This window comes from Falco naumanni, chromosome 3 (genome assembly GCF_017639655.2).
Source record: "Falco naumanni isolate bFalNau1 chromosome 3, bFalNau1.pat, whole genome shotgun sequence".
Classification (NCBI taxonomy): Eukaryota; Metazoa; Chordata; class Aves; order Falconiformes; family Falconidae; genus Falco; species Falco naumanni.
The window spans coordinates 64380999-64408188 of record NC_054056.1 but is presented as its reverse complement, the minus strand read 5'-3'; the positions used below and the strand labels follow the sequence as shown (position 1 = coordinate 64408188).

The 27190-nt window shown below is 41.7% G+C and overlaps 2 protein-coding genes across 3 annotated transcripts; one reads left to right on the top strand and one right to left on the bottom strand.

Moving 5' to 3' along the window:
- The first annotated feature begins 173 nt into the window (after positions 1-173).
- On the top strand, positions 174-11074 carry TYMS (thymidylate synthetase). Of its 2 annotated transcripts, none has more exons than XM_040587390.1 (7): positions 174-1049; positions 1757-1830; positions 3057-3120; positions 5586-5687; positions 6876-7051; positions 8439-8510; positions 9384-11074. In XM_040587390.1, exons 1-7 carry the CDS (start codon positions 227-229, stop codon positions 9519-9521), a joined length of 1449 nt encoding a protein of 482 aa, XP_040443324.1. In that variant the 5' UTR covers positions 174-226; the 3' UTR covers positions 9522-11074. The 2 variants fall into 2 exon arrangements, with proteins under 2 accessions (XP_040443324.1, XP_040443323.1); XM_040587389.1 differs by having other exon boundaries at positions 212-1049; positions 3057-3231.
- Positions 11075-12963: 1889 nt separating this feature from the next.
- ENOSF1 (enolase superfamily member 1) lies at positions 12964-24624 on the bottom strand. The gene is given in 9 exon segments (XM_040586669.1): positions 12964-13080; positions 13271-13424; positions 16634-16671; positions 17308-17450; positions 18524-18615; positions 19042-19064; positions 20337-20395; positions 20611-20723; positions 24569-24624. Coding segments are annotated over 9 exon segments (795 nt in total).
- Between the last annotated feature and the right edge of the window lie 2566 nt (positions 24625-27190).

Sequence of the window (27190 nt, the reverse complement as noted above, 5' to 3'; positions counted from 1 at the left end):
AAGGATCTTGGCTTTAACGGTACAGGCCAGTGTAATATTGCTGCAACAGAGATGGCATGCCTGCGTGCAGGGCATGGCACTGCGGGAGCACCACACCAAAGCCAAGGGAGGGCTGCACTCGGGCTTTGGCGGTCTGGGATATCCCAGCTGGAGGGGTCCCTCACCAGAGGTGTGAGACCTGCCAGGCCCAGCCGAAGGCTCTGGCCTCGTCCAGCTTCAAAACGTGATGCCGGAGACTGGAGAGCGGAAGATGACAAATGCCAGCAGCACTTTCCAGCCCACGAAGAGCGTTACCTTGCCCTTGGGGCAGAACAAGGCAGAATCAGCACGGCCTGGCGCACAGACCGGGGTTAGGTGCGCGGCACCGCCCTCCCTCAGCGCGACAAGCCCCGTGCGGGGCCAGAAAGGGCGGCTGTGCAGGATTTCCAGCGTAAGGCGAGAGGCACAGGCCGCCCATGCCGCCGCGGCCTTGGGGCTTTCTTACGCCCCGCCGACCTCTCCAGGTACCCTCAGCAACCCCGCGCCTCGGCGGTCACACGACAGCCATTGCCGTAAGGCTGTTACAGCCCCCTCACGCCTCCCCTGCGGGGCTGCGCTAAGCCCGGCCCGGCGGGGCCGACGGGGACGCAGCGCCGCTCCCCAGCGGGGGGGCAGGCAGAGCCCGGCGCCGCCGAGGGACGCTCGGCAGACAGACGGCCGGGCGGGGAGGGAAGGGCAAGGGAGGGAGGGAGGGAGGAGGCGGTGGCGTCCCGTTGCGCCCGCCCCTCGGCGCGCTTGGCGGGAAAGGTCCGGCCTTGGCGGGCTCGGAGGAGAAGCCGCCGGCGGGAGAGGGACAGCCGGAGGCCACCCCGGCGTGCAGGGAGCCACCCGCGGCGACATGCCTGCCGAGGGGGAGCAGCAAGAGGAGGGTGCCGCTGGCCCGGAGCCCGGCGAGCCGCAGTACCTGCGGCAGGTCCGGCACATCCTGCAGCACGGCCACCGGAAGGAGGATCGCACCGGCACCGGCACCATCTCCGTCTTCGGCATGCAGGCGCGGTACAGCCTGAGAGGTCGGCACCGCCGCGGCCCCGGCCCCCGCCCCGGCCCCCTACCCCAGCCTGCCGCGGCACCGGCCGGCGCCGCCCTGCGCCGTGGGCGGGAGGGCGCCAGCTTCTCCCCCGGGCTGCCCCGCTTCCCGCCCGCCGAGCGGGAGGCCTGCTGCCGCTCCGCGCCGGGGCTCCCACCCGCTGCAGCGGCCTGTGGAGGCGTTTCGGTCCGTTCCGTCGGCTCCTCCGCCCTCTCCCAGCCCGCCGGCCTGCGGCAGCCCGGGCCTCTCCTCTCCGCGGCCCCGCAGCCGGGCCTGGTGAAAAACCGGATTAGATCTGTAAATAGCCTGTGCTGGTCCTTCCTACCATTCAAGCATAGTAGACAGGGTGGCTGTGAAATACATTTGTCAACAATTTTATCTTAAGCCTCTGCTTTCTGCAGCAAATGCCTACACACACATCGGTGTGCAGCACTGTGGCGCCCTCGCAGTGGGGTTCATCCAGGTCCCCGCAGAAAATTCATCTTCCCCCCCCCTGTCCAGGAAAATAAAAGTCAGCTTTTTGTCTTCCTTGATCTGAATATAAGAATTGCACATCCTTTCTCAGCTCCTTACTTCATACCCAAACTTCTGAATGTCAGATGGTGGCATTACCGTTTCTGGAGGAAAAAGCTAAGTCAGTTCGTTCTGACAAATCGCTGGTCTCCTCTGACACTGAAACTTTTTTTTCAGATCAGTTTCCACTGCTAACAACGAAGAGGGTATTCTGGAAAGGAGTGCTGGAGGAGCTGCTGTGGTTCATCAAGGTTGAGTATTTGGGTGTCTCTGGGTGGTGTGCCTCTGAGAGTGATATCAACAGAATGAACCGGTGTGGAGTGGATTAAGGAATTTAGGGTGACTGCAGATGCTTCTGTTCATATGGCAACAGAATATGTGCCACCACCTGGTATTTTGACCACAGTGAAGGCCATTATCTTAAAGACATTCTGTGCATTTTAGTGGAGACTTGCATTGTTACCAATTGGAAGAGGGTTTTTTTATGTTTCTTTTTAAGGGAAATAGTCTGAAATAGTGAGGGTTTTCCCTGATGTGAATATACCCCACAGTTACAGAGCCTAGTACAGTGGTTTTTATTGGTGTTTGAATAAGAACTATAGGATGAAGTAGATTGTAAGCAATTTAATGATCTGCTTTTTAAATTTAGATAGCTTGTATTGATTTCAACAGAAACAAGCAATGCGGTACCATGGATGAAGTAAGACTGATATAAACAGTAGGCTTTTTAGTAGCAAAAAGCTGATATCTAATAGAGCTAACAGCTGTAGTCAGAGTATTAAAATTCAACTGTAGATAATACGTTACGATGTAAGTGTTCCTTTATATTTTGTGACATTGTGCACATATGGGAAAGTCTACCTAACCATTTGCTAGATAGCAGGACTCAAATACACGTGTGTTTTTTTTAGAGTATCTTTTTTCAAATATAAAAGACTATAGACACTGCCCAAAGCAAAACACTTTCTAAGTTGTATTTTTGAATGCCCTGATTTGGATATGTGGCAGAACTCGGTGAAATTTCTCTGGGTTGTTTTATCATATTCGTCATTTTAACAAAAGGATTTTTAAGACCTTAAGCTTATTATAGGTGGCTGGGGAAGGACAATGCCTTGGCCATAAAATTTTTGTTTGTCTGTTTTCATCAGTCTATAAAGTAAAATTGTTCTCTGCAAGTGTGTTCATGAAATAGTATACCACAGTTGACCTTGAGGCTGTATGCTTTGTGCATTCACAAAGTTAGAGGAATCCTGAGTTAAGTAACAGCAGCATGGCACTTCAAACTTTATCCTAGTGTGTTGCTCATAAGTTTTATTCTGTCCGTGTGCAATAACCTCATCCAGTACATTAATTAGACTGTTCGTCCTTTAGAAGTGGAGAAATACTTATAGATGAGCAAAGCTTAATACAGCTGTTTCAAATCATGTCTTCTGTGTTGGGATTAGTAGGTAGAGTTCTTATTGTCTGTGTGTTTTAGGGTTCTACAAATGCCAAAGAGCTCTCTGCAAAAGGTGTGAAGATTTGGGATGCTAATGGATCACGTGAGTTCCTGGATAAGCAAGGTTTTAGCACCAGAGAGGAGGGGGATTTGGGACCAGTTTATGGGTTCCAGTGGAGGCACTTTGGAGCAGAATACAAAGATATGCACACAGGTAATCACGTACAAATACAATTTTGATTGCTTAGTGAGACAACTGTGACATCTTGATTTTAGAAGCCTGGGGAACGGGTTGTTGTTAAAGGGACCATTCACAGTGTGAACTGATAGCCGGAATAAATAGTGTTTGAGACAGTTAATTTTAATTTAACTTTTTGAAAACTCAATTATCCTGAAAGATGTAGCTGTGTTTATTGTAGTTTGATATTTGTGGAACAGATGAATCATAAGGCATATGTTGTACTTTTATCTAGAGCAGGTATGGTCACTGATAGATGGAAGGGTGTGTGTCTGTTGTAGTCCAGAAACACGAGCTAGCTATGTTTGATAGCAGTGGAACACAGGCTGCCATTTCTGAATACTAATGCAGGGTCCTAATTTCCATGATACAGTGGTGCAGGCAAGAGTTGTTGTTAGTGCACTACATTCATTGGAGACTGGAAGAGAAATTTTTCCATTCTACAGCTGGAAGAAAGTAGGATGTATCCGTAGCTGATGATGCTGTGGACAGAATAGCTGTAATAAGCTATAATGTGATGCAGTACCTGTTAGTATTATTTTCAGTGGAACTGATTCATTAACTTATTCTGAAGTGTCTTGATGTCTCTTTTCTAAGTCACTGAAGCCAAGGGTGTACAAAAGATTTAGAGGACTACCGTTTCAAAAGGAGAGAAAAAAAAATGACCCTATTGGGTTGGTGAGATTTTTAACTCAGATTAACAACATGGTTGGTTATATTTTTTCCCCTTGCTTTTTGTTAACGGTCTCAAATTAAAGTTCACATTAGTTACAGATATTAGACTTAGTAGTGGCGTGTTGACTGCTGGCAGAATACAGTTTTATGCTAATGCAAGTCATGCAGATTGTGAACTGACAAGTCTAAAAACTTACTAAAATATTTCAGCATTCCTAAACTTAGAAGGTTTGAGGCATAACATGGTTTGGAAAAAAATGAACAAGATAAATTCCCATAGGTTTCATTATGAATAGGTTTCCTTAAGTTGCATTACTAATGGATAGGTAATTAGCTTCAGGAACTAACATAACCATTTGACAAGGCTTCTGGCACAGTGCTGCTGGCAGGAGAATTCCCTGAGATGCTAATTACATATTCCTACCTTGTTTGCCAGCTTGGGTCTCCCTGTAACCATAATTTGCTGTTGCTTTGCAGTAAGAGTTATTAGAAAAAAATTAGTTACCAGCTGTGCTGATTCACTGGCATGAGTCAGAACAATGAGTAACAACTAATGACTCTTTTATTCTGGAATCCATTCTAATGTTCAGTTAATTCCAGTGAATTTCTTATATAGCAGGTATTGAACCTAAAAGTCAGCCTGGGAGCGTCATTGGGTGAAATGTAATATCCTGTGCTATACGTGATTCAAGTTTCCTTCTGGCACTAAGTATTATGGAAATTTTGTTTTCATACATGACCTTGTGAGTGCTAGATGGATGCCTTTATTCATCTGTTGTATTCCATCTGAATATGAGGAAGAACTTCTTTACCCCGAGGGTGACAGAGCAGTGGCACAGGCTGCCCAGAGAGGCTGTGGAGTCTCCTTCTCTGGAGACATTCAAAACCTGCCTGGACATAACTGCGCACCCTGCTCTAGGAGAACCTGCTTTAGCAGGGGCTTTCACTGGATGATCTCCAGGGGTTCCTTTGAACCCTAACCATTCTGGGATTCTGAGAAAAACTTTCACCTCTTGAGCACTCAAAGGATGCTGGTATCCCTATGTTACTGTTCTTTTTTTTATTTATTTTTTAAGAAGGAGCACTGTAGCATGCAAGTTTAACATGTAGAAAGGCATCTTAATCCAGAAATTCAATGAGCAAATTAGTTTAAATACCATGAATGACTAGGTGGTAATATCTTGCCCATTCCTGTACAGCTTTTGTCCTATGTAGGTAACAAGTCATAATGAATGATAAACATGCTTTGTCCAACTCATTTTTTGGTATTGCAGCTTTTATTTCCTGGGCTGTAGTATTTATGCAGACTTCTTATTTGGTCTTTAAAAACTTCAGGTTGTTGAGGCTGGAATAAAGTGCTCTAAATAGGAATGGTTCTATTTCAGTGGGTGCTAAAGGTACTCAAAGCACATGGGAGGACATACGAAAATACCATCATAGGAATTTCACAAGCCTTAAAGCACCCCCTAAGGAAGACCAAGAAGCTTACATTTGGAGAGTGCCAACTGATAAATCTGATCACATTCAAAGTTACAATAAAATCTTCAGAGCTTGTTATTTGGGTATCACTTTTCAATGGGATGTGGGCTGGGTTTTAAAAAAATACCATGACTTGAATCTATCTGGCTTAGGTTTTATTTGTTATCTTTCTTCAGATTATACCAACCAAGGAGTTGATCAGTTGCAAAAAGTGATTGAAACGATCAAAACTAATCCAGATGACAGAAGAATCATTATGTGTGCTTGGAATCCCAAAGGTATTGAACAGCAAACTTGAAGTGAATGCAGTTGCATGTTACCTTGCTGTGTGCTAAACTATGTTCTAATCCTGTGTCAACAATCAGTTCCATTTGGTCTCCTTGTTTATTCTTTAAAAAACTACCAGGAATGCAGTAAAAATGGCCAGGGGTTATAAGCTTGATTCTCTTTCTACTAAATTGCCATGTTCAGACTTCAAAAATTTTGAACCATTACTTTAAAGTTTTTCTCCCCAGTTTAAAGTGGGGAATATACCTGGCTACTGGTGTCTGACATACAGTCTGTGTTCAAAGACAGCAGTTCTTATTTTAAAAAGCTTAAAAAAACAAAACTGAAAAAGAGTATCCCAAAGCAGTGTGTCTGGTTTTTAGCCATACAATAAATTCTAAACTTGACAAAACCCTTGAAACTAGAGACAAAAATATTTGTGTTGTTATCATCTCCTTAAACATAGGTTGTCTAGATATCTATTCACTCTGTAGGGCTACTTCTAAACAAAAGCTAGTGCCAGAGAGCATGTTTAACTTCAACAGCAGTTGATCTGTGCATAAAAAAATAATTACCCAGCAATTTCCACTCGTGTCTCTCTAAGGGGATGCCACATGCTGTTGCTGTTATTTTTAAGCTTAAATATTCTCAGATATGAGGAGATACCTCATTGCAAGTTTTCCTTTCCAAGCTGTAATTGCACTATTGCACTTCTAAGTGTAGATAAACACTCAAAAGAACTATTGTTTTTCTGATTATTATTTTTTTATTGAACATTACTTTTATATCTCAACAAGTATTGCAGTGGGAAGAGAGTAATATGAAGCACTTGGAAGTTTCTTTAGGGTACATGCTTAATTTTACTCTTAATGTCTTTAGGGAAATCAACTGTCTTACTGAGGTGAGTAAAACTAAACTGCTGTGCAGCATTATGGCATAAATCTGTTCTGTGGAATATCTGTTTATGACTTCTGGTCATACAGCCCAGGAGACAGCTTGTCATGACCCAGACTTAATTGCTTAGGCAGCAGGTGCCTTTATACAAGAGTAAAAGCAACAGAATGATAGTGCCATTGAATTTTTGCTCTCTACTGTATCTCATTAAATGCTTGTTCAAGTTTTGCGTCTGCTACATTTTTAACACACTAATGCTGTTACGATTTCTTCCCCCCTGCTCCTTTCTGTACTGCAATTTCTAGATATTTCTCTGATGGCTTTGCCTCCATGCCATGCCCTTTGCCAGTTCTATGTTCTAAATGGTGAATTGTCTTGCCAACTCTATCAGAGGTCCGGAGATATGGGACTAGGAGTGCCTTTCAATATTGCCAGCTATTCACTGCTCACATACATGATTGCCCATGTCACAGGACTAAAGGTAGGCTATTTAATCATTTTACTTAATCTTCTCTGAGAACTGAGGCACTAAAAGATTAGACTCTTCATGTCATGTCCAAGAAAAACTGGCATGAACATAGTGTTCAAAATTTTGCTGAAAAATGTGTAAGAAAGGGCCCTATGAATTTACTGTGAATTGTCTCTGGTTTGTATGGGCAGTCAGGATCAGCAATGTAAGAATTTTTGAATTCACGTCAAACAGACAGAAGATCCTCCAGGTCTTTTTAACTGAACATGTTAAAACTGACCTGTTCCACTAGTCTGCTTCTTAGAAACCATAACTGAATGCTTGTCCTTATGGGGTAGTAACATACAAGTGAATACATTTTGTAGCATGTGTTTTTTATTGGAAATGAAGAGTAGCTCAGCGGTTACTGTCAAGGTTCCAGTTTGGATATTCTGTCCACCTAACTTCTAGCTGTAATTTCAGCTGGGTATTTTTTTCATTTCCTACTGTAGATGACTACGTAGAGTGGTGACTTCTGACTCCAGAGCTGTATTTTGTGATTTGGCACAGTAATTTAAATGCACTACAGTCTTGGCACAAGTGAAACCCCCTTTTCTTTAGAGCATGTAAAAAATTATACTAGCAAGGCCATTTGGGCCTGATCCTCCTGTTAACAGCAACATGAAGAGGATCTTGAAATAGGGAAGGATTGGACTTAACGGCAATTGCAGACATACTTGAGAAATTAGGCCAAGGTGCCAGAAAAAGTGAAGTTTAACATTATGTCCATAAAGCAGCTATTGCCTCTCTGCCACTTCGTCTCACAGCAGTGGTGGGTTTTAGCATAATATATCTGAGGGCTGATCTGCACTGGTCAGAGGGCAGGAAAATAATTAATAAAACTTCCCTAAGTTAAATTAGATTGCTTAGGGGCTGCTAAGTCACAGAACTTGCAGGCTTACAAGACCCATCTGGATGCTTGGTAAGTGCTTTGTGGTTTAGCTTGTGACCGACACCTCCACTGCCACAAGCTACATTGTTTAGTGGTGATTAAGGCAAATAGTTGGAAACCAGCTTTGGCAAGTCCTACTTGCTAGAAATGGAGTGTAAAAGCTGGGTGTCACTGCCCTGTCTGTTTCCATCTTGGTGAGCAGATCAGTAGTGCTCCATTCATTTACCAAAGCTATTATCCTAGCAGGATTTCAAAGATAATCTTTTTGGTAAACTAGTGGAAATGTCATTGTATTTTCCATTAATTATGCATTAGTCTGAGAAGATGGTGTCCTTCAAAGCTTGCAAGGATGTCTTGGTAATCCAATCCAGTACAGAAGCTGCAGTTCCACACTAGAATCAATACTGTAAGCATTGTAATGTTTTGCTTTCCTGACTGAAAACCACGTATATTCTCCTTTCTCTTCAGCCTGGAGAGTTCATACACACATTAGGAGATGCTCACATATACCTGAATCATGTGGAACCTCTGAAAGTTCAAGTAAGTACTCACTCTGTATTCTTGTATCCTTTTGTCTTCCATAATGCTTATCCAATACAAAGTTGGTATTATAAATATCATTTTGCAAATATGTGGCTTTTCTTCCTCATTTTTACCCTAATAATTGTAGTACCCTAACCTCTGCTCAGCTCAGGTCACAAACAGAAATACAATACAAACATGATTGAAACATGCATCAGTGTTTTAGAATGAAGTTAGAGATCCAAAATCTGTACCCCTACTTTTGACTTCATTGTTCCAAAACCTTAGAAAACCAACCATTCTGCCTAATACAGATGAACACAAAATAAAATGTCTTTGTATTATATCAGAAAAGCATAATTTATACATTCACAGAGTTAGTCACTATTACTATTTGACTGAATAAGACTATATTTTCAGGAAGTAATTTGTTGCAGTATGAACAAATCAGAATTTTATTTCATGAGATTTAGCTCACACTGAATGTCCTCACCATTCGTACGGTTCCAAACCATCCGGAGAACTAGTTTTTGGTTCGAACCTGAATGTTCCTGTGAGAAACTGCAGCGCATTTGGTGCACATTTGGGTCAGAATTTCCAGTTTAGTTTCCTTTTGGAAGGAATCTGATCTGTACCCACTGGAATTGCTCTGCAAATGGAAAATGCTTGCGGTGCATTTGGATGACCAGGGGATCCACTTCAAAATTATGCTACTGGTCCCTATCAAAATAGTAAAGTAGATTCCACCTAACTATTTTTTAAGTGAGTCTTTTTGAGGAGGAGGGAAAATTTACATCGTGTATTCTGAATTGAGATTAATGAGATCTGTTTTATAACAAAATCTGTGTCTTCAAGTATTAGTTTTATACAGTCAACTTGCTTTTATTTCAGCTTCAGAGGGAGCCAAGACCTTTCCCCAAACTCAGAATTCTTCGTAAGGTTGAAGACATCAGTGACTTCAAGGCAGAAGACTTTCAGATTGAAGATTATAATCCTCATCCACCTATTAAAATGGAGATGGCTGTTTAATCCTATAAACTGGCTTCTGTTAATGTGGAAATGTACCTAAGCTACTTAGCTTTCACTGTACTTAGTTTTTTCTATATACTTCAAAAGATGCATACGATACTGGAAAAGAAACAGATGCTAATTGACCAGTACTGCTTTCAGTACTAAACTGTGGTCATACAGAACAGATGATTATTTATTCCAGCTGTACTATGCAGGTGCTAACCCAGTTTTGTTACTGAGATAGTTTTCTACAGATTGTTTCAGTTACCAGTGGCCAGTTCTGTTACCATGTAGTTATTACATGTGAGTAGCACTTGCTTACATCCTTTGTTTAGTGCTGAAAACAAGAACTTTTGTGTATGATTGAGGATTCCTTCAAGGTTGTAGAAGTGTTTAAATGTGTTCTAAAGAGTTTAATAAAGTTTTTAAAAAAAAATCTGGAAGGGATGCTGCATATTTAATTTTAGTATGTTTGTTTATAGCTAGTGGTAAATAAGAGTTGGAAAGTAATGGTAAATTTCATTTTATTTTAGGATGTTTCAGGGTAAAATCTAGCGATGAAAAACAAACTCTTAACTTCCTGTCATCTTCATAGATGAACCAGCAGGAAGACAAAAGATCTTAATGGAACTTGATCTGAAATGCAATCTCTGCATAATACCTCTGTATCAGCATTTTATTTTTTTATTTATTCCCCCACCCTACATGAATGAAGAATTTGGTATAAATCAAACAGAGCTGTAGTTAAACAGAGGTTACTAGATAGTAACAATCTGTCATCATTTAAAACCAGATCTCACGAACACATGGACTAATTTTGTAGCCTGGAGCAGTGAAGGTTAGGAATAGTAGTGTCTGTAGGACTGGAGCTTATTAGGTAAATGTTAGAATTCAGCTTTCATGTTTCCTTATCCTTGCAACTTCTGCAGTAACAGTCCTCCTAAAATTCCTCTTCAGGAATTCAATTGTGAATATGTCTATGGTTAATATTCAGATATAGCATATTCAATATGTATTTGAACACATGGAGGAATGCATAGTATTTTTTGATTAATTTTTAAAGTTTATAAACTGGTAAATACTGTAAAATTGTACAATATGAGATAATTCTAAGAATTTAATACACTGTGCTTTGATTTCATTCATTCAAGGGCCTGCATAAGAGGACTCTTGCATCTTAAACCAAACTGATCATAACTTTCAAAAGCATATTTTGCACCAAAGTTATTTGCAAATCTCATTATACTGATCACTGGTCTTAAGACTAAATTTTTTGTAGTGCCATGTGCTCAAAAAAATATGTTATTCTCTTTTTCCTGACATTTAGCCCAACACAAGATTGCAGAAAAAGGATGTCATCACCTTTTCTAAGTACATCAAATGTAAATAGGCCACTGCTTATGAAAAACATTCTCAGTGTCTACTGTACTCCGTCTCTCTTGAACAGCAATGATCAGATGATGTGCTGTTACAGCTGAGATCATCTAAGAAGCTTGATAGATGGAAAGATTAAACCTATCTTTTTCTGAGGCTGCATTAAACGGACGCTCAGTAGCCAACTTACGGTTAAACACAGTTGGGTCTTGCCTTCTTTCACATTACTGAACTCAGAGATAGTAGCAGTATTCTTGTTAATAGACCTGAAAGCCATGTCACATGCTTATAAATTTTCATCCTTGCTCTACTAGCGTTAGATTTTAAAGTCACCTAGTTCAGATGCTCCAGGTGTCATTCTGCATTAATGATACCTCCCAACTGTAGGTTGTCAGCAACTTTTACCATGTGCATACTTTTATAAATTAAATGTTCTTAAGTGTACTTATCGTCCTTTAAAGTACAAGAAAACAGTTTAGGTTGCAAATTCACTGAACAGATATGCCTACACTTAGCAAGTTAAGTTTGTTTTGCTGGAAACCACTTTATGCAACACGTCAGATAAGGTGGAATCTGCAGGGCATTTTAGCAAGTGTAGACAGAGAGGACGTGAAACAAAATGTTGGCTGAGGGCTTGAGTAGTGGGAATTAGCAGTCTTAGTGAAGTTAACCAGGGCAGGAATACCTAGCCAAGAGAACTTAGAATTGGAATAGTTTAATTCCTTTCATAAATTAAAGAGGAGTTAGTCCAATCGGAAGGAATTTTTTTTTAAAACTCTTAAATATTACCTTTACGAAACACAACAAATGGTCTATTCTTACCTCGGTGTGTGGACATACATAGCATGCTTAAACAGACCAGTATATATAGCTCTGGAAGAATTACTGCTTTTCAGTACAGGAATTAACTACAACTTCACTGTTCCCCTTTATCAGTACAGTTTACTACCAATAGCAGTTGTTGAAATGAAGCTTGTACCTTGAAAGTCCAAGGTTTATGCTGCTCAAAAGACCAGAAAGATTGAAAAAGCAGACTACACAGCAGACTTTAAGGTGAATAAAAGTGAAAATACACTATTTTAAATTACTAGGTATAAGACTTCTATGATTTCAAGCAGAAAAAAGGGAATATTCAAAGAATTTGAACATATACACTTAAACAGGAGGTACTCAAGGAATTTTGATTTGCAGAATATGAAGACTTCACTGCTGCGAAGATGACTACTATAACTGCAGGCTATATTCAGAGCGGTATTTTAGATGAAGCACAATACATTGTTAGATCCTTTTGGGAAGCTATGAAAGGAACCTATAGACCTACTAAAAGAAGGTGTGTTCTTGGACATGCTTCCCAGTGAGTAAGCTGCCCCAGTAGCTCATTGTCCCTCACACTCCCCAGCTGATGACTTAAAGAGCTGTACAGGTGGCGTTAGAAGTCAGTTCCTTACCAGCTCTGCATATCCGTAGCATTTCTGCCTTGCCATTTGCCCTGCTGACTGCTACACTCATTCTGCCTCACAATTTGGCCTTGGAAGAGTTTGCTGTCTTCTGTCACTCCTCCTCCAAATACATCATTTCCCCACTTGCCAAGGGCTATTCAATGAACTCGGAGAGGGCCAAGAAATTTCTTACTACTTTACTTAAATGCCAACTTCCTTTATGCTCTCCCTTCTTAGACAAGCTTTTAGAACTCACATTATTTCTGACGTGTTATGATACGTTGCAAAATTGGCCTTGCTGCAATACCAGAAAGAATATTAGTTATCTGGTCATGATAGATGAGGGGTCAGAAAAGCAGGAACTAACTGTTTCTGAATTTTGAGACAAACACCTATCTGATCAGCCATCAAAATCAACAGTCTGTTAATTAGTCTGACTTTTGGTGAATTTGCCACCATAGTGACTGACACCTATGAAGTGTCTGAATATGGAATACAGCCCAGGTTTCAAGTACTTTTATCAAAGCCACAAACTGTTCACTTTCACCTGCTTGAACTGCAATCCACACTTCTAACTTCGCTTTGCAGCCCGCAAATGCATGCTGTGACCACCATTTTAAGAAACATTTTAAGAACGATCACCACAGTCAATTGCTACTGGGTTTTTTTTGTATAACTAATCTGCTTTCAAGGCTTTCAGATACTGGGATATAATCTCATATTAGCAAGTGCTGGACTAATTCACAGAGACACCCAGTTCCAAACTAGAGAAAGACAGTGCCCAATACAAAGACATCCAAAGCCCTTTGGTGTATTCCTACAGCATGACGTGAAACGAAAAAAAAATTACAGCATTGCATGGAAGCTTATGCTCAGAAATCACAAGCATGACAGCTGAAGAAACTAATCAGACTAACTTGGAGGATGGGGAGAGGAAGATTTACTCATTGCTGCTGCATTTTGCAGAGCCTTACCCTGGAACTTTCTGGCCATCAGCAGCACAGACAAGTTTTCATTCACACTTCCCAACCTGCAGCTGTCGATTTGGAGATAACTCAAGGCCTTAGCTTGTAGAAGCTGTTTAAATACCACTCTGTTGTGGCAGTGTAAAGGAAAAAATAAAAAGTTAAGACCTGAAGTCTCCCAAATTAACATATTACAAGAGCTGCTGGCAACTCGTATAAAAACATTTGTACAGTGTCCCTCCTTTGTGCCTCAATAAATCCAAATTATTTTAATTACTCCATTTAATTGGAGATCACATGAGAATTTGAATGAAGTGGAGTTCAATGATGCTGCCAATACCAAAAATAGCCAGCTTATACTTGCAATGTTAAGAGCACTACACCTGACACAGTGAACTGAGCTACTCTGAAAAAAAATCACCGAGTGCGAAAGGGCATAATCATACTGGAATGAGTGGGGAAATTACTGCCCTTTAACTGGATGTTGAACCACATAAATGAAAGTGAAGTGAAAATGCAAGTGAAAATGGCTCTTCTGTTTCAGAACAAGGACAGGGCCTTAACTTACACAAAGACAGCTAAGTTTGTAGTGAAACAATTAAGGAATGCTTGCATGAACTGATCGGGCAGCTCTGCCAGACAATTGCCTCACAGACTGCCTCAAGATCTTTTTAGGATGTAGGCTCCTTGAGGAGCCAACTCACCCCCCTCTGGTCACCCAACTGTGTCCACAGGCAGGGACTTGGGGTACACTGGGGACTGGACTGTCTTATCCCCACTTCACTACGCTCAGGGCTGCACAGCTTTGGTATGTGCTTGCCTATGTGAATGAACAGCTACTCCCATTTTGAGACAGCTAAAGTGAATATAGCAGTGATTCTGCTGTAGGAAATCATTCCTTCTTCTGGAGACCAGTCCAGCCAGATGAGAGATGGCCTTGTAGGCAAGATAGGCTTGGATAAGAGTCAGGATTCCATTTCTAGCTGTACTACAGATTTCCCGTCTGGAGCTTGGCTAAGTTGTTCAGTTAGTTCAGGCCTTACATTAATTTCCCAAGTTTGTAATATGGATAATAGTACTCCCCTCATTCACAGAGGAATTCTGTGGATAAATACATTAAATGTTGATGTGGTTTTCAGATGTTATGGTGAAAAGAAGAAAAAGGTTATACAAGCCATCAGGCAAAGCTAGTGTTCAGGACTGGCCTTTACTTTGTAAAGCAAGGCTACGCTAATGGGTATCAAACCCATCCTAATAGAAGTTCACTATAAAACATCCCCCTTCCCAAATTAAGTCTCCTATCTACTGGCAGACAAGAGCTGAAAGCAAGAAGCACAATGAAATATGTTGATAGCAGGGCTTGCCATGAGAAACTGGCAGCAGAGAAACTATGCTAATGCTGTCACTGTTGGCTCTAGTTGCTGCAGAAAACCAAGAATTTGTTAATTCACATTTTTTGGCTCTGTAGATATGGTGTCAAGACTTGGCAAAATGATGAGTGCGATAACAAACAATTTACTTTATCTTGGAGACTAGTATTCTAAATGGTACAAGCCTGTCTATTGACATCTTGCTATTTATGATGTATCTGCAAATTAGTTCTGGTCTTTGGACTCATTAAAAATATTTAATGCAAAAAGTATTTAAATATAGCTGATGGCAGTGACTTACTACTAATGCTAGCAACGAGTTTCCTTGGGGGAAAAGAAAGGTTTCAACCTTATAAAATAGCTGCATATATACCAGCCAAATTCCACCCAAGGCCAGACAGGGCAGTGAATGCACTGACAGGCAGCACCCTGACGCGGGGCCCACACCCTCTGCCCATGGGCCTTAGTTTCTGCCTGGGCTGCGTTGCCGGTGCACCTGCTCCCAGCTGTGGTACAGCTGTGGACGTGTCTGGCCCTGGGCCCACACCCCAGCCTGGCCTGGTGATCACGGCCCTGCTCTGCCATGGCCCTGCCCAGTCACACCTGGGCTGTGTCTGACTGCGGTTCCCCTCATCAGGCCTGATCCCAAACCCCACGCACACACTGCTGGCCTGGCCTGGCCTCAGCCCATCCGCGTCCTTGTCCCCAAGGAGGTGGCCACTGCGTGGGACTGGGGCCACCCACTGCCCCCCACCAACCTTGCTCCTGACACAGGTGGGCTGGGCCTGGCTGGGAGGCCCCTGCCCTGCTGCCCCCGTGGGGACCCCGTGCAAGTTCGGGTCCCCCGGGAGCAGCTGGCCGCTGTGACACCCTGCCAGTTCCCTCAGGCTGTCTCAAGCCTTGAACCGGCACCACAGAACCAGGCCCATGGCTGTGCACAGCCTTGCCCTACAAACCTGGCCTGGCTCTGGCCTCTGACCATCCCACAGCACTGGCCCCTGCCTAAAACCAAGCTTCTGAGCGAACTCCTCACAGAGGTCTTTGGGGCTTTTTGGGGGCCATTTGAGAATCCCTCCCTTGCCCCCCCCCCCCCCCCCCCAGTAAGACTATCAAGGCTCTGGGGCTACTCAGGGTCTGCCTGAGCCCCACACCTGGCTCCAGTCCTCCTTGCCATGTCCCTTTCCCATGTTCCTGCTCTGTCTCTGTGTTCCCTGAAATGTCCCATCTGAGCCCAGATCTCTGTTGGGTGGGCGGACACATCCCTCTGGCGGGGAGAGCTGCCATCGGGGCACTGAGGGCAGGATTGGCCTTGCTGGCCCTGTCCAGCCTCACTGGAGGCCTTCCCCCCTCACGCCGACCCTTGGACCCATTTCAGCTCAGGTCATGGCCCCCAGCCCCTGCCTGAGCTACCCCCAGGTGTGACCATCTATGCTGCTGTGCTGAGCAAAACACTCAAGCACCAAACCCGCAGAGCAAAATGGGAGCTGTGACAATGATCCTTGGGCTGCAGGGGATATCAGCTTCAGCAGCCCTGCAGCTCTCTGCAGACCAGTGTCTAGCCTACCTTTTTCTGCACAGATGTTACTCAAGTTGCCTCATGGAACTGCAGTGTGCTCCACCGAGCAGCATCGACTTACCCTTTTGTACCTTGCTTCTCTACCCTTCATATGGGCAATCATGAGCATGGATGTATTATTTCATATTTCTCATTGATGTGAGAATATGTTTTAGCAGTTACTCTTGTAATAGTAATACTTAAAAAATCAGATATTTCCAGGTTGTTCACAGAAATGGTGTGTGGGAAGAATGAACCAGGGAGATAATGTGAAGGCAAAGATACCAAGTCATTTTCAGCTTAGTATTTAACTGTAGTGAGAAATGCAAAGGAGTTTTGGCACCAGCTCCAAAGGTTATGCAGCGGTTGCATTAAATAAGCAGTAATTAGGAAAAAGCCCAAAGCACTTATACATATACTCACGTGTTCTCTGGTTGTCACACCAATTCCTAACAGTGCTAAGACCTGCAAGGAAGTAACAAACATTCAAGACTTGGTTCGTGTTTTTAATTCCCAACAGTTACTCAGTAGCATAAAGGATGGAATAACAGTTGATTCAGCATACTGCTTTCTATGCATTTTATAGAAAATATAACACGTTCTAAAACCATTTATTGATTCCCCCCACCCCCCACCCCCCTCAGCTTTCTCTGCTCCACAAGCAATGTAAAGAATTATATAGCAGGGTATGCGGAGCAGTGAAGACATGCACATACTGTACATCTGGGGTTTTAACAATGTTACTAAATATAGTGGTTTGGGAGCACAGATTCTGAACTGAACTCCCAATGTCACTGGAAGCCACACATTTTAAAAAAAAAAAAGCCCGTTCATATTTTTTACTAAATGTTGGCTGCTTTCCTCATGCAAGCATTACAGTCCTTTTACGTATTTTTTTTTAGAAACAAGCTTTTTCTTTAAGCGTAAGGGAATATAGGTGCAAAATGTGTGTCCAAATACTGTAGCAAATATGTTTAATGGTGCTCTGAATAACTAGTTAAACCTGAACTCTGAATATGTGAAGGAACAGTATCAACATTACATTACAGCACTGACTGGGTCACTGTATTACCACTGAAATAAAAAAATCAGCTCTCCAACCACTGAAATGGTTGCATGTCCCATCTGAACACACATATCCTCATCTGGAAAAGCTGGCTTCTTAATCCACAAGGGTTTGAACTCAGCTGATTTAGTGACCTAATCTATTGCTCCCTTTATTCCCCATCATTGGTTTGCATCCAGTGGGGGTAAGAAAAATAAGAATCAAATACACTGAAAGATTCTATTGATTTTTTTCTGTCAAAATCTCATAAAAAGAGCTAAAAAATTGATATGAAGTGGTAGTAATTCAGGAAATAGAATGGAAATGGAAAGCTGGAATTGCCATTCTGTCTGTTTTGTACTTTTGGCCACACTTACACTGAGTTGCAATGACTATAGCAATATTCAGACTAGGTTTGAATCAAGCAGATCAGGAGCTGTAGGAAGTAGGGCAGAGTCTTCTGTGGCAACGAGTATATCTTTCCTTGAGTAAAGCACCCTAAAACAAGGACATGGCTGCCTGAAATTTTCAGCAGAAAAGCTTATTGGAAAAAAAATGTAGTAGTTTAAATAAGATGAGTTTCTCAAGTAGCACTTCTCTCCCACACAAGGGAGATTTTTTTCTCCCTAAAAAAGTGAAACATCTGAAAATGATGCCACAGTTCCTCTGCAGGCTCTTCAGGTCCTTGCCATCCTGTATTCACAGAGTTTCTGGTTCAGCATTTCATGATATATAGCATCCCATGAAAGCTCCGTGCTGCACTGCAGCACCCAGAGTAGACTGGCAGCTGTGGTGTGTCAGGGAACACATGGGTCAAAGAATCCAGCCCATAGCAGTCAACAGAATAAATGTGTGACTTCCATCTAATTATTTCTTTTAATTTAAATATTCTAGTTTGGAAAACCTCTTTTCCAGTTTATTTTTGGCCATATCTTGATGAAATAATTATTAACAGGCTTTACTCTGGAAGCCTCCCTGGATATTAAAGGCACTTCAAATCTTCTAAAAGACAATCCTGGAAGTGTGGGTTCCCCTGCAGACTTGAGTGGAAGTTCTGGCACTGAAATACAGGATAAAATTCTTAGTAATACATCTACTTCGGTCATGTCCAGTACTGCTTTTAGTTGATATATATCAACATTTTTTGCCATCATTATTCAGGATTGGAAGAAGGAAGAAAAAAATATTTGTCAAGAAATGCATGTAATGACAGATATTTTGTCTAGTGGTTTTAAATAGAAAATAATGTAGTATAGTAGCAAATAGTGATATTCACCATTATTTTGTCTGGGCCAATCATTTCTTGTATAAATCTGCATCTGCAAATAACATCCTGCAGATCTACACCCACCTTTACTTTGAACCTAGATGCATATTTGGAACAAGATATAGAACACTCTGAACGATTAATGCAGCAGTAAACTACAATCCGTAAACCAGAATTTACAATTTCAGCATCACTGTCTTACAGAAAGAACTTTCTTATTACTTCTCTTCCCTTGTGAGTGAGCTTCATCCTACTCTGAAAATAAAAGAGCAATGCTTTTTTCCTATAAATCAGTGGAAACACCTTTATCTTCATTTGTCATCAGCCCTTAGCTTCACCATACCATTACTGTTTTCCTGCAATGCAGCATTATGCAGTGGTAGAAAGAAGTGCCTGAGACAGATACAGAGGCAAAGTCATTGCTGCCCATATCATAGACCTGGAAGAGTTAGACTAGGTCTAGTCCATCTGTTCAAATCATAAACCACAGAAGAATAATGCTCAATACTATTGTTTACCATACATTGTCCAGCCTTGTCTCAAGGCCTATGTGCGTAACTGCAAGCAAAGTTACATCAGCTATACATCTCCAAGTAACTCTACAACACTGCATCTAGAATAATATTAGTTTACACATTTTTAGAATAAGACTCGTCTTTCTTTCTAGGAGGTAGCAGAAAAACATCAGAAAATAAGATCAGATATATTCAATAACATCCGGCTGAACCAAACCCCCCAACCCAGCTAAACTGTAACATACAATAATTTTTTTTAATCCAGGTATGAACATCCCATGACTCAGCAACACTATTTCTAGATATACCAAGGTGTGTATTTCCCAGAAGATAAATCCCAGCTGTATTAACTAAATCTGACACCAATAAACTGCCCAAACCTTTCACAATATTTCACAGAAAGCCAAGCACATGCAACTCTCTCTGGCAATAAGGATGCTGCCTTATGAAGGATGCTAAGGGCCCTCTGCTGCTGACAGTTCCAGAGTATCCCTCAAAGCCAGCAACCAGAAGCTTTAGAAGAAACCAGCAATTATCAAACTTTTCAGGTTCATGTTGTCTTTGAAGGAGACACCCCCATTTCTCATCTGTGAAGTTATTGCAAGTTAAGGGCACTGTGTTTGTAAACATAGCTATGCAATCACAGATTTTAGGTGCTTTCATTAACACTATTAATGATCACACTTCTGGTTAACTGATACCACTCTTCTGAGTGCATAAACTCCTTGCTTAAGCCAACACAGCTGCACCCATGCAAACCTGCTGTTACATACCAACATAAAGAGACTTCCATTTCTACCTTAATTCCTTGGGTATATTCTTGATCATAGACAGGATTGTAACACTAACACTGTGCCTTATTGGGAAAACTGCAGATGAGGATGGTTTGAACTCAGGCTGTGCTTTAGCCAACAGAGGATTATTTAACTTATGCACAGTTAAATAGTGCATCAAAGAATGTTCTGTGAGGAAACCGAAGGATTGGAGGTTTTGAATTCTTTTTTTCCATCATTTTAATCAAATAGGTTGATTTTGCTGAATAACTCCTTCCCTCTTCTCCCTAGATACTTCATTGCAAGAGAACTGCAAACCAGATAAATCCTTGGAAAAACCGGAGAATGGCATAATCTTCTTGCTAATCCAACACAAAGAGTTATATGGCAAAAAGTCATCAATGTAGCACAAACCAGATGTCTGACTTTGCAGTCCTGAAACACATGAGATGCTAGCAAACAACAAGCTTCCTCTCACACAGTTGTCTTCCCATTCTCTAAGGCATGCAGAGTAACGGTTTTCATCAGGCACAGATCTGTTTAAGCTCACCCCTTTCCTTTTTCCCAAACAGGCCATTTTGGAGTATTTCTGGAGGACAACAAGTATAAATGCCAAATTATACTGAGCAACAACTTCTCCTCACCCTCCAGATTTCATCACTACAGTTGTCCCTCCAACCTGTCTCAGTTTCACAGGCTGCTGGAATATTCCTGGGTGAGCTACTCTGACCAAAACTGATGAGACAATTCAAGGATTAGGAAGATGAGGGTACCGAAGTCCAGCTTTGAAGGAAGATGACTTACTATAAGATTCTTCATCTGTTAGTACATCAGTGATATATCTGAAATTCATGCAGAATAGCAATTGTTTGGCATCTTGATTCAAGGATGACATATAAAAGCATAGCATAATAAAACTGTATGATGAAAAAGATTAAGTAATGCTAGTCGCTTGAGGAATGGCTATCAATCTTTTCCCTATTTCTCTGAAGCAAGCAGGGAGTTGAGACAGCGGATATTTTAAACCTTCCCCCCCAACCACCTCATCAGCCTGTGTTGCACTGCCAAATGTGTGTGTGCCTACTTCTGTGGTGTGGGTAGCTGGTAATAAACCCTTTTCACCTTCCTTTTAAACTCCATCGAAGCAGGAGCAAAAAATTAAACAGGAAAGCCAAGTCACACTTTTCAGATATCAAATTAAGACAGAGAAGCACCCCTGTTGTCACACCTCCTGCTCTCAGGAAAGGAAACCCAGGTTATTTTAGAGTAGGCTCTTTTAGATCTTAATACTGAACAGAATTCCCCTAAAATGACCGATCGCTTCAGCAAACAGACCAACACTTGGGGCCCAAGCATTTGCTAGCAGACAATGGTAGCATATGCAGTTCAACTACTGAGTTTTTAGTTTTTAAAGAATTTTATTTGGGAACAAGCCCCCAGCAATTAAAAAAAGTAAAGCACGCCCTCTGTTGTGCGGATTTAAAGGAAAGCATCTCCTAGGCCAAATCATAAACAAAGACTTACAGATAAAAGCACAATCCTTTAAGTACATAGCTTCCTATTAGCAGTAGACATCAGTTCCACCTGCCAGCTATGATGCCAGACAAGACAAGCTGTACAGCTTCCCCAGAAGAGGGGCTAGTTTGCATCTCTGTGTGAGGGTAGAGACATGAAAAGGGTATACTGGGAGGGAAGGGCATCTTTGAGTAGAAAGTTACACGCACTGCCAGGGAAATAGCTTCTGTCTGAAATAAACTCTAAGATCATTTTAGTTTGGACACCAACTAAAACATGTACTCTTCTAATACAGTTAAAAACAATAGGGCCGTGTTGCCTTTTGACTGGAAATACAACAATATTTCCTTACCATGTTGACTAGTAACTTCCACATAAACTAGGAAACAAAACAAATAACTGGAACCACATGGATGCCATGAAAGATACAACACAGAGATGTTTTTTTCTTTATGAGAAAGTGTCACAAAATGCAAGTATGTTTGCATTTGACACACAAAATTAATTACTGACACCAAAGCAATGTGGTTCTCAATCCCAAGCAAGAACATTTGACATTTCCCCCTGAAAATCAGTAAAGACTGAGCACCCTTCTTAACCTGGTTTCTTTATGGAAGCAATATTGGTGGGGTGATTATCAAAGAAGAAAAAAAAGCCCACTTCATACCAGCTATCTGAAATGGTGACTTTCCCTCTGGCCCCCTCCCTTGCTGGAAATCATCATCACAGAAACTACTCTTTCAACACATAAGATGGCTTCTTTTGAATTTTTTGATGAGCCTCTTTTTTGGGCTGTATTATTCTTTTGGACTTCGGCAAGCTGAAAGTTGCTGATTGCTTTCACAAGCAATGATATGTGAAGGCTCAATCCACAGAGCAGAGTGAAGAAAAGAGTGAATGCTGACAGGCCTGAGCCCATGAGACTCAAGCCCACTCTCCTCCGCAAACTCTACAGTCAGGGTAGTGCGGTGGCATGTCCCAAGCCACACGGTACATGAGCATGCACAGTGGCAACTCCAGTTCAGTAGTAGCTACAGCTTTTTACTGTTTCTGTCCTCTTAAATCAGAAGGTCTGCAAGCAGCAAGCATGTCCAACCGTGCCTGTCAGGATATGGCCACAGCAACACTGTACCAGGCATTATTTGTCCTCCTGCAGGGGTCTGAAGTGCTAGTTCTGGAGTGGGACTCCACCATACCAAGCATTTTAAGCTCACAGCAAAAGGTCGGTTTCTGCCTGTCATGACCTAAAGGATTACCTGGTCTACATGTATGGAGAGATCACAACTGACTGTTTGTAGGATTCTGTAATACACAAGAACATGGAAGCTTAACCCTCTAAATTTCTCTACTTCATTACAAATTACCACAAATATCACAAAAATCATCACAAGCTAGTACACTACGACAAAAATCACCACTAGCAAACAGCTATGATTAATAAAATGAATATGTATGAATATATATCAAGCTGTTACAAACTGCAATCAGCAATTAATAATACCATATCAAACAATAGTGTGTTATCAATCAGTAATAGCATCCATCAGTATTGTAGTACAACCAATAACAGCAGCAGCCAGTAGCTATTTACTATGACAGATTACTACAGTTTATCAGTAGTGAAGCAAACTTATCAACAATATAACAGCAGATAAAGTTATGATAGATTACTAATATGAATAAATATAATATTGACATGAAGTGAATTAGTTTTCAGAAGGAGCCAAACCATCCCAAAAGGGCTGAACAAACAGATCTCAGAGAGGGACCAACCATCCCCAAAAGAAGGGAGGACAGACAGCTGATAAGACAGTATGCAGAGTCTCAATGCCAAAATGATCCACATCACAGACTCTGGTTTCAGCCAGGTGTCCCTGGGGAGAGCCCAGGAGCTCATAGAAAGGTCATATGGAATTCACCTGGGAAGTTCTCAGAAAGAGAGAGGCTCCATTTTGGATAAAAATTAAGTCCTTTTTATATTACAGAGACATAACAGCCAGAAGGACATTGAGCAGCAAATGATTTTCACCTGTAACAGCCAATAGATGATGCTGGTTTCAGTTCCTTCAGATACATTTTATTTTTTCAGACTGTTTTCCACCTTCTCAGATGATACATTGCCATTGCAGTCACTTGTTTTGTGCTTATTGGTGGTATCTGTGGTTTCTATCCCTGGTTTCTAGGTACCCTGGCTGGACTTCAGAGAGGCCAGCTGGACTTTTGAAGGATGTTTTTGTATGGTTCACAGGATGTTATTTTATGGTTTCCAGGCTCGTAGTTCCAGGCTGACAGCCCTTTCTCTGTCAGTATTTTTTAACAGACAATATCTTTTGCTCGGTAATTTCCCCTTCTAACCAGGCCACCTTTACAGCTGTTCACTTCACTGACTAAAAAAGGTTATTTTTAATATCCAGTACAGGCTAGGTATACAAGATTTGGCTCTCAGATCAACAGAATATTCAGTAGAGAAGTGGCTAAAAGATTAACATCTCAAATTAAAATCTCCAAGATTTAAGAGACAGGCATACAGATAAACATCTGATAAGTAGGGCTAGGCAAAAGCCTTTTTTTTTCAGAAATGCCAGAGCTCCAGCAAAATTACTTCTGAAATGTTCTGCCCAATTCCACCACTAAGCACTCTGCAGTTGCTAGTTTTCCACCCTGCAAAAATTAAGCGTGTGCAGAGTCTCTGAAAACTTGGTGATGTCTGTACTTTATTTGATATTTTAAAGCTAAACATGTATAAATTACTTTAATATATGTATTTAACATATACATATATATTTATACATATTTAACATATACATATGTATTTAACATATGTATAAATTACCCCTTCTCTGGTCCAAGCTGTTGGGCAAACAACTGTACATCCAGCAGTGCCATCCACAATGGTTTGATACTCTTCCATGTCTCAGTTTCTTTTAAATGATATTTTGTTCACCAGACATTAAAAGACAGCACTATTAATAACGCAGCAAGGGGAAAAGTCACTGATACTGGAAAAAAAGGAGAACTCTATATTGTTAAAAATCACAAAAGAAGTAGATGCTGAAATGTGCGAGTTGCATTAAATACCCACCTGGAACTGAGTGGTCAGCAGTTTCACACTGGCTTGCCTTAGCACCAGGCATGTTCCTGATTTCTGAGAATAAAAATGGAAATCTTTTGTGAAAATGTACAACTTAGACATTTGTTACTATCCTTTTCATAACAGCACCCCTAATGTGTCTTAGCCAGCAGTTACCTGCTGCTGGTGAGCTCTCTGTCGAAGCCTCCAAAGTTGTTGCCAATTTCTCCCATGTCTCTATTGACCACATAAAGAGAGCCTTCACAGCACATATGACTGTAAAGCACAGCAGAATTTACTGCCTCATTACAGCCAATTGCCTGTAACAGAATGACTGTGGGCCCTTTCCTCAGATGATACTTGGGGAAGTAACTTTTCTGACAGTCTATGAATTTGAAATATCAGCATGGAACCATTCACCTTGCACCCTGGCCACTGCCAATTTAGTTGCATGGACATATTTTATCTTAACACTTGCCTGTCTCCAGATGCTGATCCCTTCCTCAAAACAACTGCTAATTACAAAGGGGTTTCAAGACAGAGTTGCTCCTGTATCTCCTCCAACTTCACAGAGGAAGAAAACAGCCGTCCCAGACTGACAGCCCCGAACACTGTTAAGGAGAAAGAGGCCATCAGATCACATCTCTGAGGATAACAGCATATCCATAAATGAGGGAACCTTTAAATACCATCCTACTCAAGCAACTGCTGCATCTCCCAGAGCTGTTTTGGTACTTATAGTCACGTTCCAGTTCTCATTTCCTCATAAGACATTCTGTTTCTGGCAATGACATAGTGGCAGTTGTGGTCCAGCTGTTATCGATTTGTTAATAAGTTAAGATTGATTGATTATATTAGATTGATTGATTGATTTTATAAAATCATTTAATAAAATTAAAATATAGAGGAATAAGAAAATTTTTATAGAAAACTTACAGCTATATAGTAGAAGTAGTTATGAGATCTTTTGTACGTCCTGTACCAAGGCTAGAAGAAGGGCCTGGAACTATTGTGAAAACTTAGGTAATAACTTTAGGGTTGAAAGGTTCCTTTGTACTTAACCAGTCTTCTGTATGTAGAGGTGTATTGAAATGTCAGAGGATGAGATTAATGGGAACTGGGGAGAGTCGACTGGAACAGCTTGTAGGTGCCTGCCAAGAAACTGTGAACCTTAGTAAAAGGTAATTCCGGCAGGGGGAGATCGCGACCACCGACTCATATACCACCTACCCAAATCGTACCCTAGACCCATTTCTGGACCTTTCTATGCTTTACTGCGCAGAATCGGATATAGGAGGAGAGTATGTAAATGATTTATGGGAAATGTTATGATTATGCATGAATATTTAATGAATATGTATGAATAAGTTCTATATATGGTGTCTAATTTTGGGACCTGGTGTGCGTTGATCGTGAGAGGACTCGCTCACGCACCCGGCCGTCAATAAAGAAGTGTCTGCTTATCTACATCACATTGGTGTCGATAAGTTCTTCATTCCAAGATTTCGGTAACACAGCTGTTTCAAGTCCACCAGACTCATGGCTGAGACTGAGTTCTCTATTTTTTCTAGCCCCACATACCACTAGTCAATGTCAACATATATTCCCAGCAAGGGTTTTTATTAGGGTAAACCGCATGCAAATCACGTCTAGCAAACTGCGGAGTATCAGAGAAAGGACAGACACAGTATGAAGCCTCGTGCTAAGCATCATTTTCTTTAGCAGCATGCAATAAAAAGGGTCTTAAGAAATATGAAACCACAAGTCCAATTCTGCGAGGTCTCCCCTGTTCAGGGTATTTGCTTGAGATCTGAGAAACCAGTGTCTAAACCTCAGTTTTGTAAGAACCTTTTCCTGTGATCTGAGCTAAGACAGTTTACTTGCCCGTGTCTCAGTTTCTATGCTGTTCCTACCTGCACCACGAGAGGAACACCCCATCCCACGTTCCCTGGGTGTGATAAATCCTGTACTATGGTGGCTGAGGCCATTTATGTATCTAGGCAGGTTGTACCAAGCACATTTCAGTCATGATGACAGAAGGGTGTTCAGCATCTTATAAAAGACCAGGTGATACACAGACTCCAATCTTAGGTTGACTAAAGATAGTAATTTATCATTAAAGAAGCTTAAAATAACTGTGCACTTGCCAGATTGCTAAGTGATTATTTTTTTTAAAAAAAGACATTTCTGTAAGAAACCATTGAAAAGGTAGACTGAAGGAGGAAAAGGCATGATATCATCAAATCACATGTTTTGTGGGTGTTCATCTGATTGCTTAGAAGGGTTTAACATATTCAGCAGTGTCAGTGAAACAGAAGAGTGGCAAAGAAGGAATTTCTCATTCCATGGTCTAGAACACTGACTGGCTGAAAGGGCACTAGAAAGTCCTTCTAAAGCACTCCTGCAAACCAGTTATGGAAGTCACTTCTGGCACAAAAAGGGAGCAAGAACTGCAGAGGAACTCCATGTGCTTACTGGGCAGTGCTTGTAGAAGACCACTGAAGCACCATCCTGTCATAACAAACTGCTTTGCCTAACAAAAGCTTCCTGACCACCTGACTCCGCATACCATGTTGTCCCAGATGTGGCAGCCCATCAGGCTGGGAAGGTGGATGCTGCTGACAGCCACTGTCATGCTCAGAGGCTGAGGTAAGCACCTCCCCACACGTAGGCTGCCTGTGTGGTGGCTGGCTGTACCCTGGGGCCACCTGGGCTAGCCTCAGGCTGAGCATGCTAGGGGCTGACAGGGTTTTCCAGCTCAAGCTCCATGCTGTCCACACATATTACTGATACACCAGC